Source organism: Microtus oregoni, unplaced genomic scaffold (assembly GCF_018167655.1).
Source record: "Microtus oregoni isolate MIOR12 unplaced genomic scaffold, Mior012 000046F_ref0000063, whole genome shotgun sequence".
NCBI classification, from domain to species: Eukaryota; Metazoa; Chordata; class Mammalia; order Rodentia; family Cricetidae; genus Microtus; species Microtus oregoni.
The window spans coordinates 16,095,932-16,114,272 of NW_024543220.1; the positions used below are offsets into that span (position 1 = coordinate 16,095,932).

General features: G+C 49.9%; 1 protein-coding gene across 1 annotated transcript in view; it reads left to right on the forward strand.

The window, feature by feature from the left end:
* The window catches only part of Umodl1 (uromodulin like 1), a 43,287-nt gene extending 28,712 nt beyond the window's left edge, over window positions 1–14,575 (forward strand). Inside the window, exons 12-18 of the mRNA XM_041635183.1 lie at window positions 2,354–2,673; window positions 3,846–3,991; window positions 4,432–4,668; window positions 4,896–5,055; window positions 7,314–7,392; window positions 13,251–13,456; window positions 14,318–14,575. Of these exons, the coding sequence (XP_041491117.1) occupies window positions 2,354–2,673; window positions 3,846–3,991; window positions 4,432–4,668; window positions 4,896–5,055; window positions 7,314–7,392; window positions 13,251–13,432 (1,124 nt within the window). The 3' untranslated portion in view covers window positions 13,433–13,456; window positions 14,318–14,575. The remainder of the gene's footprint in view (window positions 1–2,353; window positions 2,674–3,845; window positions 3,992–4,431; window positions 4,669–4,895; window positions 5,056–7,313; window positions 7,393–13,250; window positions 13,457–14,317) is intronic.
* Window positions 14,576–18,341: the final 3,766 nt, after the last annotated feature.

An 18,341-nucleotide genomic window follows, 5' to 3' on the forward strand; every position in this document is an offset into this window, starting at 1 on the left:
CATATATATCCCATGGAGGGAGACAGCCACCTGTGTGAGTGACAGTCTCTGGGGCAGAGAACCTACTTGGTCTGGGGGACACAGAGTACAGAAGAAGTCAAGTCACGTTGGAGCTGTCATCAGGGCCAACTAAGTCAGCACCTGGTAGTGGGGTCCAATCATGCGATAGGAACTGGCTGAAACTTGGGAGCCTACAGAAGTGGATGACACAGAAAAGCATGCTGCCCAGGAATGTGGGTGACGTTTCCATGGAAGATCTTTCCAGAGATCCCTCGACATTGCAAAACTGTGAGCTTTGGGGCAGGAAGGAGGCCAAGGCTGGAGCAAGGGGCACAGACTCCTGAGAGGACAACTTAGGACTCTCTGTTTGGAGATAAACCTCAGGACCTTGGGGACAGGTCCTTGCTGATTTGTGGTGAGCCCACAAGTGTTATGCAGTAAGTGGACAGCTGGCAGATCTATTAGACTCTCCACGGGAAGTGCGTATGCACACCCCGCCTGGACTAACCCATTTCTGCAGAGCTATGGGGACATCTGTCCTTTGGAGAAGTCACTGTCAACTCTGCAGAAATCTTGTGAAATCACAGCATTTCTCCCTTCTATAGTATCCCAGCAGCTTATAAACCTGACTTTTCCTGTAGGGCAACTGGATAACTCACCCTACATTGTGAAGCCATGAGGCGAAAGAATTCAGTCAAGCCCTTGTTCTCACAGCCAAAATCTACAGAAAAATAGTCCCCCACAAACTGTCGTTATTGACAGTAGTCACTGATAAGAAAGGAGCCTCATACAGGAGGTTATAATGTATCTGCCCTAACAGCAGCCTCAGGAAGGTGTGATCTACTGCTCTCCTGCTCTGACTTAACAGGCTACTAATACTCTGTATCTACCCTTCACCTTGGTTTCAACTAACATAGGATCATAGCTCAGGAAATTAACTGTCTATACAGGAAAAAGGCCTGAGTCGCCAAAACTAGCTTCAGAGAGAAAAATTCTCACCTGGGCCACTCGCTGGAGTCAAAAGCAGTATCTCCAGAAGAGATCATTTTAACTCAACCAGCCAGATGCTAATGCAAATCAAACCCCTAGGTTAGTATAGCTACCACAGGGGAACTTCACAGCCACGCCCTCTCTGAGATATAAAGTGCCTACTTGCCCGATCCACCAGTTTCTTGAGACTCTGTGAAAATGTATGCTTGATACTTTTGTTACTGCCTATGGGATTGCTAACTTGTCTGCACCCCTATATAAACTGAAACCTTTGTGGAGACCGAGAGAAGCAGGCTGTCTCGGCCTCATGAGGCACTTACTAAAGCAGTTTGTTATCTGGAGAGGGCAATAGGGCCTCCTGGGGTGAGAGCTGCCAAGGCTGGAAGAGCAATCTATAACACGTTACATGATTATAAATCTGGTGGAATAGATATATGTTACTGGAAGAACATGAAGCTAAAAGATCTTCCAAGGCTTCTTAGGTACACACTTTCCCTCTCTCCCTGACCTAAAACACCTCTCTCTCCTCTGCCAAACCTGTGCACTTAAAATTCCAAGTGTGACTCCAGCAGGCGGCCCAGGTGAGAATTTTTCTCTCTGAAGCCAGTTTTAGCGACTCAGGCCTTTTTCCTGTATAAACAGTTAATTTCCTGAGCTATGATCCTATGTTAGTTGAAACCAAGGTAAATGGCATATACAGAATATTAGTAGCCTGTTAAGTCAGAGCAGACCAATAGATCACGCCTTCCTGAGGCTGCTGTTAGGGCAGATACATTATAACCTCCTGTATGAGGCTCCTTTCTTACCAGTGACTACTGGCAGTAAAGAAAGTTTGTGGGGAACTATTTCTATGTAGATTTTGGCTGAGAGCAAGGACTTGACTGAATCCTTTTCACACTATGGCTGTGGGGGAGTTATCCAGTTGCCCTACAGAAAAAGTCAGGTTTATAAGCTGCTGGGATACTATAGAAGGGAGAAATGCTGTGATTTCACAAGAGTTCTACAGAGTTGACAGTGACTTCTCCAAAGGACAGATGTACTTGTAGCTCTGCAGAAATGGGTTAGTCCAGGTGGGGTGTCCGTATACGGTTCCCGTGGATAGTCCGATAGATCTTTCGGCTGTCCATTTCCTGGATAATACTTGTGGGCTCAACACACATTCATGCTTAGCACATCCATGGTACTTGAGGACCAATGGAAGCCCAGTAGCCCGATCTGTGCAAAGTGTGGGAACACTGTGTCTGGAGCAGGCACCTCCTGGGTATGGCTGCTTTAGAGTACGATATAGGGCCTCAGAGGCCTGCCCTGTCCCTCCAGCCCCAAACAGACTTACCCTGAGCCTTTGTCTCCTTGGAACCTGCAGGTGGCTCTTCTAGCAACACAATCCAGACCCCAGGCCCAGAGTGGCCCCCTACCCCAGCAGGAACCAGAGTTGACCCTGTGCCAGATGCCAGCTCCGTGCCCCAGGACCCACCCCTGCGGCTGAACCTGACTGATGCGGTTGGAGTGTCCTGCGAGATTGAGACAGTGGTCATTACCATCCAGAAACGCTTCCTGCAGCAGGAAGCCATACCCGAGGCCTCCCTGTACCTGGGGGAGCCCTCCTGCAACGTGAGCAACAGCAACAGCACGCATGTCTTCCTGGTGGCTGGCTGGGGCCAGTGTGGGACCCTCGTGCAGAGCGTGAGTCACCTGGAGGGACGTCAGGGTGGGGAGGGTTTGCACCTGGTAGGGCAGCAGCCAGGGTCTTCGCTCCTGGGCCTCTGACTTCTGAGAGAACCCAGAAGAGGAAGTCAGACAGGTCCACGCCGCCACAGTCAGTACACTGGAATCCTGAAGAGATGCAAGCTTCACGTTGCAAAACTCTTCTGGTGCTTAGGGCTTGGGGCTGGCTGGAGTCAGGATGGGAAGGGAAGGTAGGAAAGGGGAGAAAGTCAAGGAGTCATGTGGGAACATGTGTGTGCATGAATGTGCATGTTTAGGTGTGTGTTGAATACACCTGTGTGCACATGTATTATATGTATGCATGTGTGTTAGACATATTTCTGCCACTGTAACAACGTGTCTGAGATAAGTCAGCTTCAGGGAGGGAAAGGTGGGCTTGGCTCACACTCAGAGGTTTCAGCCCATGGTTGGTTGGCTCCGTTACTCTGGGCAGGAGAGCATGATGCTGCAAAGCTGCACACGTCATGGTGTCCAGAAATGGAATGGGGGGGACAGAAAATGGGGGAGAGAGGGTGAGAACAAAGCTAGGGGAAGGAAAGAGGGGGAATAAAAAGAAGGGGAGGGGGGAGAAAGAGGAGAGGAAGAGGGGGATGGGAAATTGAAGAAGAGAATGAAGGAAAGAGGGAGGGAGGAAGGGAGAGAGAGAGAGAACTCATTTGCTAAGATCCAAGTGTTCCTTCAAGGCTGTTCCCAGTGTGTCAGTGTCTCTCAGAGGGACAGGACGCAGGAGCCAGCAGATAGAGGCTTAGGTCACCTCTGTTTTCTGAGCCAAAGATCTCATCTGACAGTTCAGTCCAGCTGGGTTTGGGGAATGCTGGGAGAAAAGAGAACACCACCGATTAGATATGGTATGACATGCTAAGACGCAGGTTGACGCAAGGACACAGCTGCACATATATGACGGCATAAACATAACTGGAAGACTGGCCTCCTCTGGGTGAGTAGGATGGGGGCTAGAGGTAGGAACCAATGCCCGACATGAAAATCTCTAGCAGGTGACATCAGGGGACACTTGCCAAGGCCATCACACTTCTAGGGATAACCCTCCAGTACCTGGAATATATCTGCAGTTGGAACTGGGGCACATGGAGACCCAGGGGATCACTAACATCCCCTCTGTTTATGCTCAGAACATGACCAGCACAGTGGTGACGACCACACTGAAGAATGACCTGTCCCCAGAGGGTGTCATTCACCACCTGCAGATCCTCAGTCCCATCCACTGCGCCTTCCGCAATGACCTTCTGACCTCCTCAGGCTACACCCCGCAGTGGGGGTGAGTGGGAGGCTTCCTTGCCTCCATATAACCTGGGCTCCCTCTGGGACCTTTGCTTGAAGGCTCTCCAGGGTGTCTCTCCTCCGAGGGCTTTCTTGAGTCTGCCTACACAACTGCCATCTTGCCCCCATCTCTGCCCGAGTCCTTTGTAGGATTGACTAGAGAGGACCAAATGCTTTCCCATCAGCTAGGCAGAACAGCTTCTAGTGAGTTGCCTCTAGCTCCTCAGAACACAGCCTCCGCATGATAGCCCTCTCTCCAGGGCAACCGCCCACACAGAGAGGAGTCCGGCTTCTTGCTTGCAGCCAGCTGTGCATGCGTCACCTCCCCTCACCGGGCTTCTTCCTTGGCTTCCGTGCCTCCTCAGAATCACCTTTTGTGGGGAGGAACGAGAAGAAAGGACTTCAGAAAGCAAGCCTCAGCTAGCCTCTCCCCCACAGGGTCTACACCATCATAGAAGACCTCCACGGCACTGGGAACTTCGTCACTGAGATGCAGCTGTTCATTGGAGATTCTCCCATACCTCAGAATTACAGTGTGTCTGCCAGTGATGAGATCAAGATTGAAGTGGGGCTCCACAGGCAGAAGAGCAGCCTCAAGGTGGTGCTGACCAAGTGCTGGGCCACCCCATCCAGCAACGCCAGGGACCCCGTCACCTTTGGCTTCATCAATAACAGGTAGAGGCCGCATCACCTTGCCCAGCCCCGTTGCCTACTTTGAACCCTTTGGAATTTCCAGGCAAATGCTGATGTGGTCCGGATTTGGGGCCAGATGGAACAGCAGCACCTGAGACTTTCAGGAGGCTGTAGGGTACCTGTGAGGGGCAGAGGTTCACAAGAGCCATGCCTGAGCAGCAGCCAGGGGAGCAGTTGACTTCAGGAGCCATGTTCCCTCCCTCCCTCAGCTGCCCAGTCCCCAACACCTACACCAGCGTGATCCAGAATGGCAACTCCAGCAAGGCCCAGTTCAAGCTGAGAATCTTCTCCTTCGTTAACAATTCTATCGTCTTCCTGCACTGCAAGCTGCGAGTGTGTATGGAGAACCCCAGGAACTCATGCAGGATAGTAAGTGCTGGCTCCTTCCTCCTTCCTCCTTGGGGGGGGGGGGACCCATGACCTACAGTAACTTGGGGAGGAAAAGGTTTATTTTAGCTTATAGGTTATAACCCATCATCAAGAGAAGCCAACTCGGGAGTTTGAAACAATAATGATGGCACATGCTCCTTACTAGCTTCTTCCCCCTGGTTTGCTCAGACCTAGGAGTGGCACCGCCCACAGTGGGCTGGGTCTTCCTACATCAAATAGCAATGAAGGAACTGTCCCCACACACATGCCCACAGGCCAATCCAATCAAGGCAAGTATTTTGTTGGATTCCCTCTACCCAGGTGTGTCAAGTTGGCAACAAAACTAACCAGTCATGTCACCCAGCTCCACCCTAATCAGCTGTGGTGTAAAACAGTATTTTGATATCGTATGAGCAATATGAATAGAACCTCGCCAACTATCAGCAACTCTAGTAGATTTTTCTTTCCTTGTGCACAGTATTTACATGGAGCTCATGGACACTTCGCATTCTCATTTACCCAGACGATATGTGTTCTTCCTTTGGGAGACATGCTTGCTACTGTACCCATCTCTGAGGGTGGCAGACACTCTGGAATTTTTCCAAGTGACAAGCCTTTGGCCATTAGCAGGGTGTGGGATAAGAGACACGGGGCCCAATAATTCAGTCATTCCCCTTTCTCACATAGTAGGTCTTCCTGGCGGCACAGTTGACTTCCCCTGACACTCACTGAGGGGCATGCCCCAGTATAGACTTCATACAGTCCTCAGAAATACGGCTAGTGGTTATAGCAATGTTCTCTATGCAGGGGCTGATGCGTCTCAGGGCTTTCCAACCTGATCCCCATCCCCACTCTGAGTTCCTTAATAGCGGGCTTTCCATTAGTTCCCAAGGCTGCCAGAAAAGGTATGACGGGGCCATTAAAATACTAGAAACACACTGCTGAGTGAGTCGGGAACCCACAGTGTTGGCAGGCTGGGTCCCGAGCTATGCAGGAGACTCTGCCATGGCGTTGCCCAGCTTCTTGTGGCCTGGCCATTCCCTCACAGAATTTCTTCCCCTCAAGTCCGTCCGTACATCCACATCCTTTTCATTTTAGGTCTCACTTTCAGGGTTAGAGGTCACCTCAACCTGATCATCTTCCCAGACAAGGTCAGCTGATGAGTTTTGTGTAAACTTGACAGCAGCTAGAGTAGTTAGGAGGAGGAGTAGAGCAGGGAAACTCAACTGAGATAGGGCCTCCACGGGATCAGGCTGTGGGCAGGCCTGTAAGGCTTTTTCTCAATTAGTGATTGACAGGAGAGGACCCAGCCTATTGAGGGTGGTGCCATCCCTGGTCTGGTGGTCCTGGGTTCTATAAGCAGGGTGAGCAAACCATGTGGAGCAAGTCAGGAAGTAGCCCTCCTCCATGGCGTCTGCATCAGCTCCCGCCTCCAGGGTCCTGCCTTGTTTCAGTTCCTGCTTTCGCTTTCCTCAGTGAGCTGTGACTCTGGACATGTAAGCCAAACAATCCCTTTCCTCCCCAAGTTGCTTTTGGTCATGGCATTTCATTACAGCAAAAAAAACCCTAACTAAGACAGTTAGAAGGCTGGGGTCAGGACGCCCTCATTTTCTTGGAAAACCATGGTGGATATTGGGTATACAGGGAACAGATTGCACCAAACCGCCGAGCAACACAGTGAAGGTGAAGGGCAAAGGTATCAGAGGAGTGCAGGCCTGGTTGAACCCTTGGAAGACACGAAAGGAACTCTGGGTTGTCTTGTTGAGGCACGGTCCGAGGGAGGGATGAAAGACTCATGGTCTCTCCATCTTTCCTCTCTGTGTACCCCATTCCATGCCTCTCATGCTTTGGGTGATGCTCCAGTTTGTTTTTGTCAACCCGACAAAGGCTAGAGTCATCTAGAAGAGGAAAATGCCTCCAACGGACTGCTTCTACGCAACTCTGTAGGGCTTTTGCTTGATTAATGATTGATGTGGGAGGGCCCAGCTCCCTGGGGCCAGTGGTCTGTATAAGAAAGCAGACTGAGCAAGTCGTGGGGAGCAAGCCTGGGCAATTTTCCTTCATGGCCTCTGTTCAGCTCCTGCTTCATTCTTGGCTGCCTTCACTCGACCATTACCTAGGATATGTAAAGCGGCTTTTGCCCAATGACTCAACACCCAACTCTGGAGGACCGAATTGCCAGGGTCAGATGAGGAATGCCCTAGACAGTGAGTTCATGACCTGTAAGCACCAAATGAACTTTCTCTTGTCAAAAACAGAGCTGCAATGACTTCCGGCTGCTGAGAAGCAGTGAAGCTGAGCACCAGATGTCCTGGGGGCCGCTCCATCTCTCTGAAGGTGAGTCCTCCGGCTCTGGGTTTCAAAGGCGAAGAAATGATCCCAGCTGCCTAGTGTGCAGAGGGGCTTTAAAGATTTTTTTACAGGACTCACAACAGTGGCTGAAATACTCCTCGAGACTCTTGCGTGATTGTGTGGGGTTAAGATCATCACATATTGGACAGGATTTGTTCCCTTGGCCACCTGAGAGATGGGATCTACTTCTGTGGCCGTGCTGTGGGGAAGAGTCCCAGATTCCAGAGGCTCAGAGCACTGAGTTTGTCGGGTGCTGTGATCTGAGTCCCGGGAAGCTGAGGACAGGAGATCTTTGACCCTGAGTAAATACGTCCAGTGGATACAAAGAGGGAGGGCCCAAGCTGCAAATAGACAACTGCAAGTGTGCGTGCTTGTGCATGTGTGCGTGCGTGTGCATGCATGCATGCATATACTCATGTGTGCACACATGTGTAATTGTAAAACCGTATGAAAAAGCTGTTTAATTTAGAAGATGAACCAAAAGGACACTCTAGATGATTATGTCCATGTATTTTCAGAATCAAATTTTCCAAACACGTTTCTCCTCTCATATGATCTAATTATTTGGAAAAACTATGGAATTTACATGCTGTGGGTACTAAGACAGAAGTTTCTAGATGCCTCCAATCCTGTCTCTTTTCTATAGTAAGAGAATTTTCAGACTTTAGCTGGCACGTCGTTGCCTGGAGTAAAATCACAGCTTCCACCCTCCTTGGCAACTGAGTGCAGCTGGGGAGGTCAGCTCTGGCCAGTGAGGGGGAAAGAAAGCACTGACAACTCCAGGGGACACTCCTCAAGGAACATCCAGTGCTACCCCTGGCTACTTCCTTCTTCTTTGTCCCCTTGGGCAGCTCATCTTCATGCCAGAAAGATATTTAAGCTTTTCTCCTTGCTCAGCCTAATCCTGATTGGTTTTCTTTTTGTTAATTTTCCTCCTAACATTGATGGTCTTGTGCCTTTCTGTATTTCCCTGCAAAACAGCTCCTGGGATTCAGGCTGAGGGTGGGAGCTGGGTTTCAGGTAAGAGAGCAAGGGAACCAGCAGGGAGGTCCTGGCTGGTGTGTCTCAACTGCTGTTTTTCATTTAAGCATTGAGGAAATAAAACCTTGGGCATAGTTGTCAGGGTACACCCCTAGCCCACTAACTCAGACTGTTTTACATCTAGGTGTGTGTTCACAAATGGTTGCTGACTTAGGTTCTGAGACCCAGGTGAGTCTCCACAAATGGCCTGTGTTCTGAGACCTAGGTGGGGGTCCTCAGGCAACTGCTGGCTGAGGTTCTAGAACCAAATGCCTTTTCTCCACTCACTATCCTCTTAAATTGCTGTAGAGAACTGGTCAACCTGGGGCCCCAAGACGAAAGAGCATATTTAAATCACATGCTCTCATCAATAGAAATGTAGCCTCTCCATTCGTTCATAGATGTCAGGGAAAATGTCAATAGGATGGGAGAGACACTGGACTTGGAGTTGGTGGACCCGAGTTTGACCATAGGCTGATGCATGAGCTGTGCGGTCTTCATAATACTGTTGACTCTATCACATCTATCCATCCACACATCCTCCATTCATCATCATTCTTCCATCGATCCATCCAGCCATCAGCCATTCATCATTAATCAATGTATTCATCTAGATGCCATTCATTCATGCATTTAACTTTCACTAATCCATCCGTGCACACATCCATCTATCCATCTACCCATTATCTGTCATCAATCCATCTATCCATCTACCCATTATCTATCATCAATCCATCTATCCATCTACCCGTTATCTATTCACCAATATATCTACCATCTGTTCACCATACATGTATACAGACAGACATTCCTCTCTTTCTTCCTCCATCCACTATGTGTCAGGGATCCTGGTTTTCTTTTGTAAGATTGTAGTCATAGCAGATTGCTCTGCCTACCTCCCGGAGTTGTATCTAATGTGAAATACAAGTCCTTTGAGAGTCCCTAATGTGTGAGGCTCCTTAAATTTAAAATCTGGCTGATGATAATACTCTTGGGATGCTGGGCACAATACCTCTCATTTCTCGTTTTCCCACTGTGAAATTAAGATATTATTTCCTACTTCAGGCAGATCATGGCCTACAGGCGTTTCTGGGTAAGACTTGGTTGTTGCCTTTTGTAAGAAGCAGAGATCTACACTGGACCAGTGCAGAGAGCATTGCCACAAGGGTGTGACTGATCTGGCTCCAAAGCTCAACCATCCTCCTGTTCACCACACTTTTTTGCTGTCTGTGGCTTTTATTTCCATAATGTTCTCAGACAAATGGGCATGGAAGCCACTGCCACACATGGCACCTGCAATTGGTAAGAGCTGCTTGCTGCAGGAGTGGTGTTAGCAGAAGCACTGAAGGAGCCGCAGAAACAAGGAGAGGCAGGCTGATGCGTTCCCACCGGCTCTGGTCTCTATCCCCACTGCCACCGGCACTTCCCCTTCAGGGAAGCCTGAAACTCACCTGGAGATCAGGGAGGATGTATGTGTTCACGTGGCTGGACCTGGGCCTCGGAGGCAGAGCTGGGCTGCTCAGAATCCTCCTGCTTGTCTTTGTCAAAGGGTTGGGACCGGCTCTGCGGAAAGGGCTCCACCACCACCATCACCACTCCTGCCCAAGTGTGCGTAAGTAGCCATGGTGACAAAATACCATGGACTGGGTGACATATGGCCACAGAGTTGTATCCTCTCACAGTCTGAGAGCCGGAAACAGCCTGAGACAGGGTTTCCTACTCCTCTGAGACCTGCAGCCAAGCATCCTTCCAGCCTCTTCAGGTTCACATGCTGCGGCCCATTTTGGGCTTCCCCAGCTACTTCTCACTGCAGCCATACTGCAGTTCTAGATCCTAGTTCTACTGTGTGAGGGCCCAGATACTCCAGGGTGTCCTCATCACTAGTCCCCCTACAATGGCCCTGTTTCCAGAGGAGTCCTGAAGTTTTTGAATTTGGGCTTGAATGTATTTTTTACACTAGATCACATGACATAGAGGACAAACTTCCACGCATTTCACGTGTTGACGATCGTAGGGAAACACAGCCATCCTTTATCTTGAATATGTGTTGTCTGCTTTAATCCCGCTTGGGACTCTCCCGTGGCCACAGCTTCTCTAGTCAACTACTCAACCTGCTTAGTTTGTATTGCTGAGCAAAGACATGGGTAGCGTGGGATGACTGCGGGATGTGCAAATGTCCAGGGGCATTACCGAGGCTGCCGAGCACTTCTGCAGTGTCTGAGCTGGGATTCCAAGTACCAAGAGGGCTTGCTTCTGCTCTGTGTGGGTTATATGTGCTAGGAGGACTTGCTTCCACTCTGTGTGGGTCATATGTGTGCTGGGAGGACTTGCTTCTGCACTTGCTTTCTCTCCCATGGGTGAGGTGGGAGGGATTTATTTCTATTGTTTGAGAACTAACTACACACATGCCGGGTGGGAGGCCAGTATGGGTTGGTCACATGTGTGCTGGGGACTTGCTGTCAGTCTTCATTTTCCACTCTGCTGTTAGGTCTTTTATCTGCTTAGTGTTCTCTGCACTTTAACACTTCTCCCTGCTCCATGGACAGACAGGGTCTGACTGCAAGACCCGCACAGGTCACACTGTGATGTTTGGGGCCTCACATGCCAGGGGACACTGTGTGTCTAGTTGTACAAGCATTTCTGAGAGTTTGCTCCCCGTTGCAGACTTAGCCTACTGTGGGCCCAGTCATGGAACAGCCTGGCCTGCAGGTCTCAATCTGAGCTATGCTGAGTTAGTGGCATGGCTACTAGTGATAAGAACCAGACTGGCCAGGCAGCATCAGGACAAGGACTCCTTGCTCTCAAGGGCTGACATTCTGGACTGTCACAGTCTGTCCCACAGTGCCAACAGGGCATCTCCTGCCTCTGCTTCAGCATCTGCAATGCAGGTTCCCCAGCTGTGCTGGGAAGAGCCCCTTCCTGGCCCTTGGAGGCTGGATTCTGGTGCCAGCTCTCCTGTATCCCAGGGAAGATACCTGACCAGGCATGGGGACCCACATTCCTGGAGATGTTTCACAGTTATAGTTAGAGGATGGTACCTCACCCCAGCATGCCCAAACAAGGTTGTCTGGTTGAAGCTTTTTGTCTAGGTAGCCAAGCGGGAAACCTAGGACCACTGTAAGGCAACTGTGCTGACAGCAGCATCCCTTAGGCTACATCCTAGAAGACAACACGGTGTTCACTGTGGGACCTGGAAGTCATGTGGGGAAGGGAAATGGGATCTGAGTCATGCAGACGACCCAGGTTCTTTCCTAACGAGACCTTTCAGGAATGCTGGAGGAGGAGGGGATGGGGGGATGAGCGTGACTGGGGTACACTCATGATCTCTGCTTGGATGTCCTTGACAATGAGTCACACTCATCCACAAAGCACTTATGGGCCAGGGGCTGGTTGGTGACTTGAATCTTTTCACTACAATGTGAGGGGTGTGTGTGTGTGTGTGTGTGTCTCCAGAGGAGAGCATTGGTCCTTCACTTTCCACCTTAGTCTCTTGAGGCAAGGTGGCTTACTTATCCTAGAGCTATGAGGGCTGCCAACCCCAGCCATCCTCCTGCTTCCGCGCCCACAAGACTAGGATTTCAGGTCTGTAGCCTCTATGTGGCTTCTGGGAATTTGGTTAGGTCTTCATGCTTGTACAGCAAGGGTTCTTACCTTCTGAGCCATCTCTTCCAACCCTGACAGTATTGACAGTATGGATATTTAAAGACTGGGGTGGTGTTCGCCCAGTATCAGGCAGCCCTGATGAAAGAGAATGGAGTGGCATGCAGCACAGCGATCGGAGAGAATGGCCCCTTCATCTCTGTGCTGTGCACCCCAAACAAGTCTGGACCCTTTAGCAGCCTACTCCTCGCCCCTCTCCAGCCTCTTCCCGAGGCCCCAGAACCCCCAGTCTTCTCTCTGTCTCTGGTTTGCCTGTTCTAGAGAGTTCTGATGAATGGGTCTCATTAACCACGGTCCTGTGCTATCCCTTACATACTATCTCCTAGATGGCATGTGACATCAGAGCTCTATTCCTTTCTGTGACTTGATAAGATTCCCTTGTATAAGCTGGACATAGTGGGGCTCATACCCATAGTCCTATCTCATGGAAGGCTAAGGCAGGAGGATTGCTGAGACTGAGGTTACATAGTGAATTCCAGGTTCAGTGAAATCCACACGCTACAGTGTGAGACAGTACCTCAAAAACCAAATAAACAGGCAAAAACCCAAAATCAAACAAACAAAAAAATTCCATTGTGTGTCTTGGTAACAGTCGGCCCATTCATTCACAAGGTGGTAGACGCTGGGGCTGTGGTCCCATTTCACCTCTTATAAGCAATGCTATTGTGGACACGGTATTCAAGCACCCATTAGAGATTTATTCTACATTCTTTGGGGTCTACACTCTCCTGGACTTTTGGCTGCTACTCTGGCCTTGGGTGGGTGCTGCTCTCTGATGTAGGTGGTATACAGGCCCAGCTGTGTCTCCGCACTAGATAGCTGGCTCTCCAGCTGTGAGGGGTCCAGAGACTCCTCACAGCCCTACCTGTGGGCAGATGTTTCTCCTTGCACACTTGTGGGCTGAGCTGCTCTCTTGGGATGAGGGCTCCTGCCTCCCTCGCTGACGCACAGTTACACACAGGGCGTTGTCTTGAGGGGCCTCAGATCAAATTCAGAGCACACTGGAAGTAGTGATTGAACACCTCAAATCCAGCCGCCGATCTAAGCACATCTTTTGCTTCCTACCAGTTTCACAGTTGCTGGGCCAGGTGCCAGCCATAGGCACATGCTTCCCCCGACACGGGCCCCTCTCTCTCTTACCCTGCGCCTATCTTCACCCACAGGTGAACCTGCACGTACAAATCCAGGCCTGGGGACCCGTTACATCATTATCATTGCGGTAGCTGCATTTACTGTGGTGGCAGGCGCTACGACCCTTCTGATCTTGCATTACCAGAGAATGAGGGGCAAATACAGTCTCAGAATCCAGACCGATGACTTCAGCTACCAGGTGTTCACTCAGTAGGCTACCCAGCTGATCGGGAGACAGGTAAGTGTGAGCACGTGAGCACGTCTGAGGCTTCACCCTGCGTCCATCACCTGTGGTGATGGCAGAGCGGGCTGGGCGAGGGGTAGACGCTGCGTGATCCCTAACCAACACGTCTCACTCCCCAAAGCAGCTGAGATCAATCAGAGAGGGAACATTTGCAGGTCAACAAAGAGCTCTGCCATTTACAGCATGGTCTCAGGAAGCCAGAGGCAGTACAGTGATCCTGGTACCCACCCTGAATCTTGGCCTCATCCATGAAGGATGTGTTCATGGGACAGTCCTTCACGTCCCAGGAGTGCAGCTGGATCCACTGTGACACTACAGGCTCCGGCCAGCATTAAACTCAAAGGCCTTCCGCTGTGAGGCTGCCCAACCTGCCAGTCAGCCTGGTTTGTTTGGGGGGGTATAGTGTGCCCCCCCAGAGAGCAGTGACTGCACATAGTCCCCACACAGCTTCCTATAGCTTCAAACCGCCTCTTGATCAGCTAAGATAGCTCACACACTGCAGATGCGACAGGTCACCACACTGTGCTCTTTAGTGATGACCAGAAAAATCTGTCCATATCCGGAGCAGACAAGTTCATTTTTTTATTTATTTATCTGAGTGTAAGATCGGGGATCAGAGGACAACTTACAGGAGTTGGTGTTCTTTTTCCACCCTGTGGGTCCCAGGATTGAACTCCCATCTTCAGGCTCTTGGTGCCAAGATCCTTTCCTGATTGAAACATCCCATTCATTTTTAAAGAATGCTTTGATATGGTTGGTGGATCTAAGGCTGTGGAGCCCAGGGATGGAGGGCCCCTCTCTGGATTTCTCCTTTCCCTTCTGTAGACTGATCCTGTGATCTTCTTCCCCACACAGAGCACACTGTAAATAAGGTCCGGTGATTAATTCATCAAGCGTTGGCAGGGCTCCACTCTGGGCAGTGCTGTGTCAGCCCTTGGGGATGAGCCCCCATGATGACAACCACCTCTGTCTGCCCCCAAGAGGCTGAAGATGCAGAGCCGAACCCACCAGGCCGGTGACAGGTCTGCTGAATATGTGACAGGGTGCTGGAGTGGCCCTCAACCTCAAACCTAGCATAAACCCGGCCCCTCCATTACCTAAACTGCCATTCAAGCTGCCCTTGCTCACCAACAATTACATGACATGTCACATCTTCACAGACATTTGACAGTGTCTGTGATGCTCCTTCATGACTGGACCCATCTGGTAAATTCTCCACTGTCATTGTCCCTATGCAAACACTCTATGCTCTCCTTCTCGGCACATGCCTTTCACTTAGGCAGTGACCCAAGACGTCCTAGTCGAATATGGGAAGCTTTCTGAGTGATAATCACGTGATATGTAGACACCACTCACATCCATAGCCATTTATCATGGAATGCCATGACGGGGAAGGGACAATTTACCCAGCACACCACAAGAAAACAGGGAAGGGAAGGGGAGGTATGCACCATATGAACAGGCCCTCTGATTGATTTGAAAGACCAGAATTGGTTAGTTAACACCTAAGACAATAGTGAGGTTAGCATTACAATGGGGTCTTAGCCTTTAATTGATATGCTTAGTTCTGTCCTGTGGTTGTCACACAGAGTATTTAGGGGAATAGATTTTCTGATTTATTGCATATTCTGGGATTAAGAATGATGGCCAGGAATCTGTGGCTAGCTGATTTCGAGCAATAAATTTCTCCTGCACTGAAGTGTGGCTGGCTGTGTTGCTTCCCATGTGGCGTAATTGCTGTGATAGTCTCCTTCAGTACCCCCCAGGGCCAGATGGTTCTGTACCAGACACTCCAGGGAGTTGCCGGGGCTCCCCAAGTCTCAGCCATTGGTTTGGATTTCATCTCATCGCCTTGCACTGGCTGTTCTTGAGAAAACGTAAGGATCTGAGAAAACCCAGTTACTGAGCCCAGGACCTGGCTGCTCTTTGGAGTTTAAATTCTCTTTCACATTCCACCTTCAGTTTTCCTGTGGTCTCTGTCAGCAGGCCATGTCCTGCTGTCTGTGCTTCCCATTAAAAGGGAAACTCGGCCTCCTCCTGCTCACTCTCACTCCTCGGTGTATTCTGCTTTCTTTGGTGAGCGCTGTCTGAACAGTCACAGTACACCAGACCCTGAGCTCAGTTCTTCAGACAAGAGGGTAAGAAGGGCAGAAGTACCCAACCTTCACAGAGTACACAATTGTGTTGGGGAGGGGATATTTAGATCAATAGAAATTGGGGCCAATAGCAAGCGATCAGAGAGACGTGATATATTGAAAGTTGTCCCTGATATCGTTCACCCACCCACCCAACTACCAATCTGTCTGTCCATCCACTTTTTCACGTAACCACCCATATCCTCAACCACCATATCCTCAGCCATTCATTCTACCCCATCCATCCATCCATCCTTCCTTCCATCCATCCATCCATCCATCCATCCTTCCATCCATCCATCCATACTTCCATCCATCCTTCCATCCATCCATCCATCCATCCATCCATACTTCCATCCATCCATCCTTCCATCCATCCATCCATCCATCCATCCATCCTTCCTTCCATCCATCCATCCTTCCATCCATCCATCCATCCATCCTTCCATCCATCCTTCCTTCCTTCCATCCATCCTTCCTTCCTTCCATCCATCCTTCCATCCATCCATCCATCCTTTCATCCATCCTTTCAGTCCACCTACTCGCCTTCTACCCTATCCTATCCATTGATTCATCTACTCACACACTTTTCAATCAATTCATTGACCTAAGTACCTATTGATCAATCTACCCATCCACCCACTACCTCTTTACTTTTCTGCCTATCTACTCATTTATTGATCCACTTACTTATCCATCCAACCACTCACCCATCCATCCATCCTACCTACTCACATTCTGATCTACCCATCAATAGTTGATTCATCTACTTACCCACTTATCAATCAGTTCATCAATCTAACTACCTATTGATCCATCTATACACCTGTAAATCTCTCCACCCACCCACTCACCACCCCTCTTCACTTTTCCACCTCACTACTCACCTATTGGTCCTCTTATCCATCCATCATCCATCCATCCATCCATCCATCCCTATAACCTAGGAGTTTTTGTTGAGTCTGTGTTCTTGTGTGGATGTATGGGACAGAATCCTTGCTGTACCTATTCACAGCCTATCTGAAGAAACTCCCCATGAATGCACCGTGCATTCAATCAAGTCAAGGAACTCTCAGGAGGAGGGAGGCTCATGTGCTCACATTCCTTATAAACACGTCCTTCAAACACATTCTTTTGGGGTGGTTCAGTTAAAGGGATTCAAGTCAAATAGTGCTGAAGTAGAAGGAATGTCCCTGATACAGATGTCACTCCCGACTGACTTCAGGCTTCAGAGCTCTGGAGACGTTAGTCCACACATGAGCGGTCAGGTCTCCTGTTGGTGGCAGAGACTGTGGGCATTTTCTCAGTCAGCACTCACCAGGGCATCCAGGGGTGAGGCTCTCCCTTTACAGCTGAGGACACGGACACCAGTTAAACCAGGCACCGAATTGGAAACAAACTCACCTGCTGTCAAATCCATTGGAACTAACTGATCCGTTCTCAAGTTGGCCTCTCCCCTGCCTCCTGGGGGAGAGGGGAGTGTAGTTGGAAGCTGCTTGTTTGTTTCCCAGCTGCCCAAAGCCGAAATAACCACACAGAAACTATATTAATTACTATACGGTTTAGCCAATAGCTCAAGCATATTTCTAGCTAGCTCTTACATCTTAAAGTAACCCATTTCCATTATTCTGTGTATCTCCATGTGGCTGTGGCTTACTGGACGAAGTTCCAGTGTTCGTCTCTTCTGGTGACTACAAGGCATTTCTCTGACTCCGTCTACTCCCTCTATCTTTTACAGCCAGGCTATATTCTGTTAAGCCATTGGTCAAAAGCAACTTCTTTATTAACCAATGGCAATAAAACATCCTAGCATACAGAGGGGAATCCCACATCAGGGCAGGAAGGCCGTGTGGGTTTCTGAATGTACCTGAGATGTCCAAATGGCAGTGGAACTCCCCAAAGTGGTCACCCCTTACCTTCTGTGGTTCTGTCTGGGTTCCTGGGTGTACTCACTGTGGCCCTGCCTGACACGGGGTCTCAGGGTGTGAATGGCACACGGAAGAGATCTGATGGAGGTCAGGGTCTGATGGAGGTGATGGGCTAATGGAAAACCTCTGAGCTTTGCCTTGGTGCCTGGCCCAAGCTGCAGCTCTCTATCATGACCACTAGATGGAGCCTTGAGCCAAGGCTGCACCCAGGGCTGTGCAAACCCTTGCGATTCTGTTGCAAACACAGCCCCTCTGGCTTCTCTTGTTTGTTTGCTGGATTTAACCTCTTGCCCTTAAGTGAAGATGAATCTGAAATTTTTCTGCAAGTCTGTGTCTGTTGGCATGGGGCCTTCGAGGTGACGCTTGTCTTTGAGAGGAGGACCCTGCAGTTCTCTTTGGCAGGCTGAGTTAAAGGAAGGGAAGAAGGGAATGGGACCTGTGGGGAGGGAGTGCTGACATCCGCTTTACTCAGTAGACATCCTAGGGAAAACAGTCCCCTTCTTTCCTCCACTTCCATTTCTAGGAGGAAAAGATGGTTGGGCAAGATTATTAGGATTCCCCATTCTTTGTGTCAGGTGTATTGCAGGGCCTCCATTCCAGCCCTGGCCACAATGGCTCTTGGTCTGCAATGTGACGTCATGGATGCTCAGTGCAGTAGCTGGCCTTGTAAGACCCCACACACAGAGCAGACCTACCCTGGTACCTCCCTTTCTCCCCGGACCCCTTCCCTTCCAGGAGTCTAGAGTGAAAGACGGGGCAGATACCACCAGTCATGAATCAGGCTGGGGAGATAAGTGGACTCCCTCCCACCAGCAC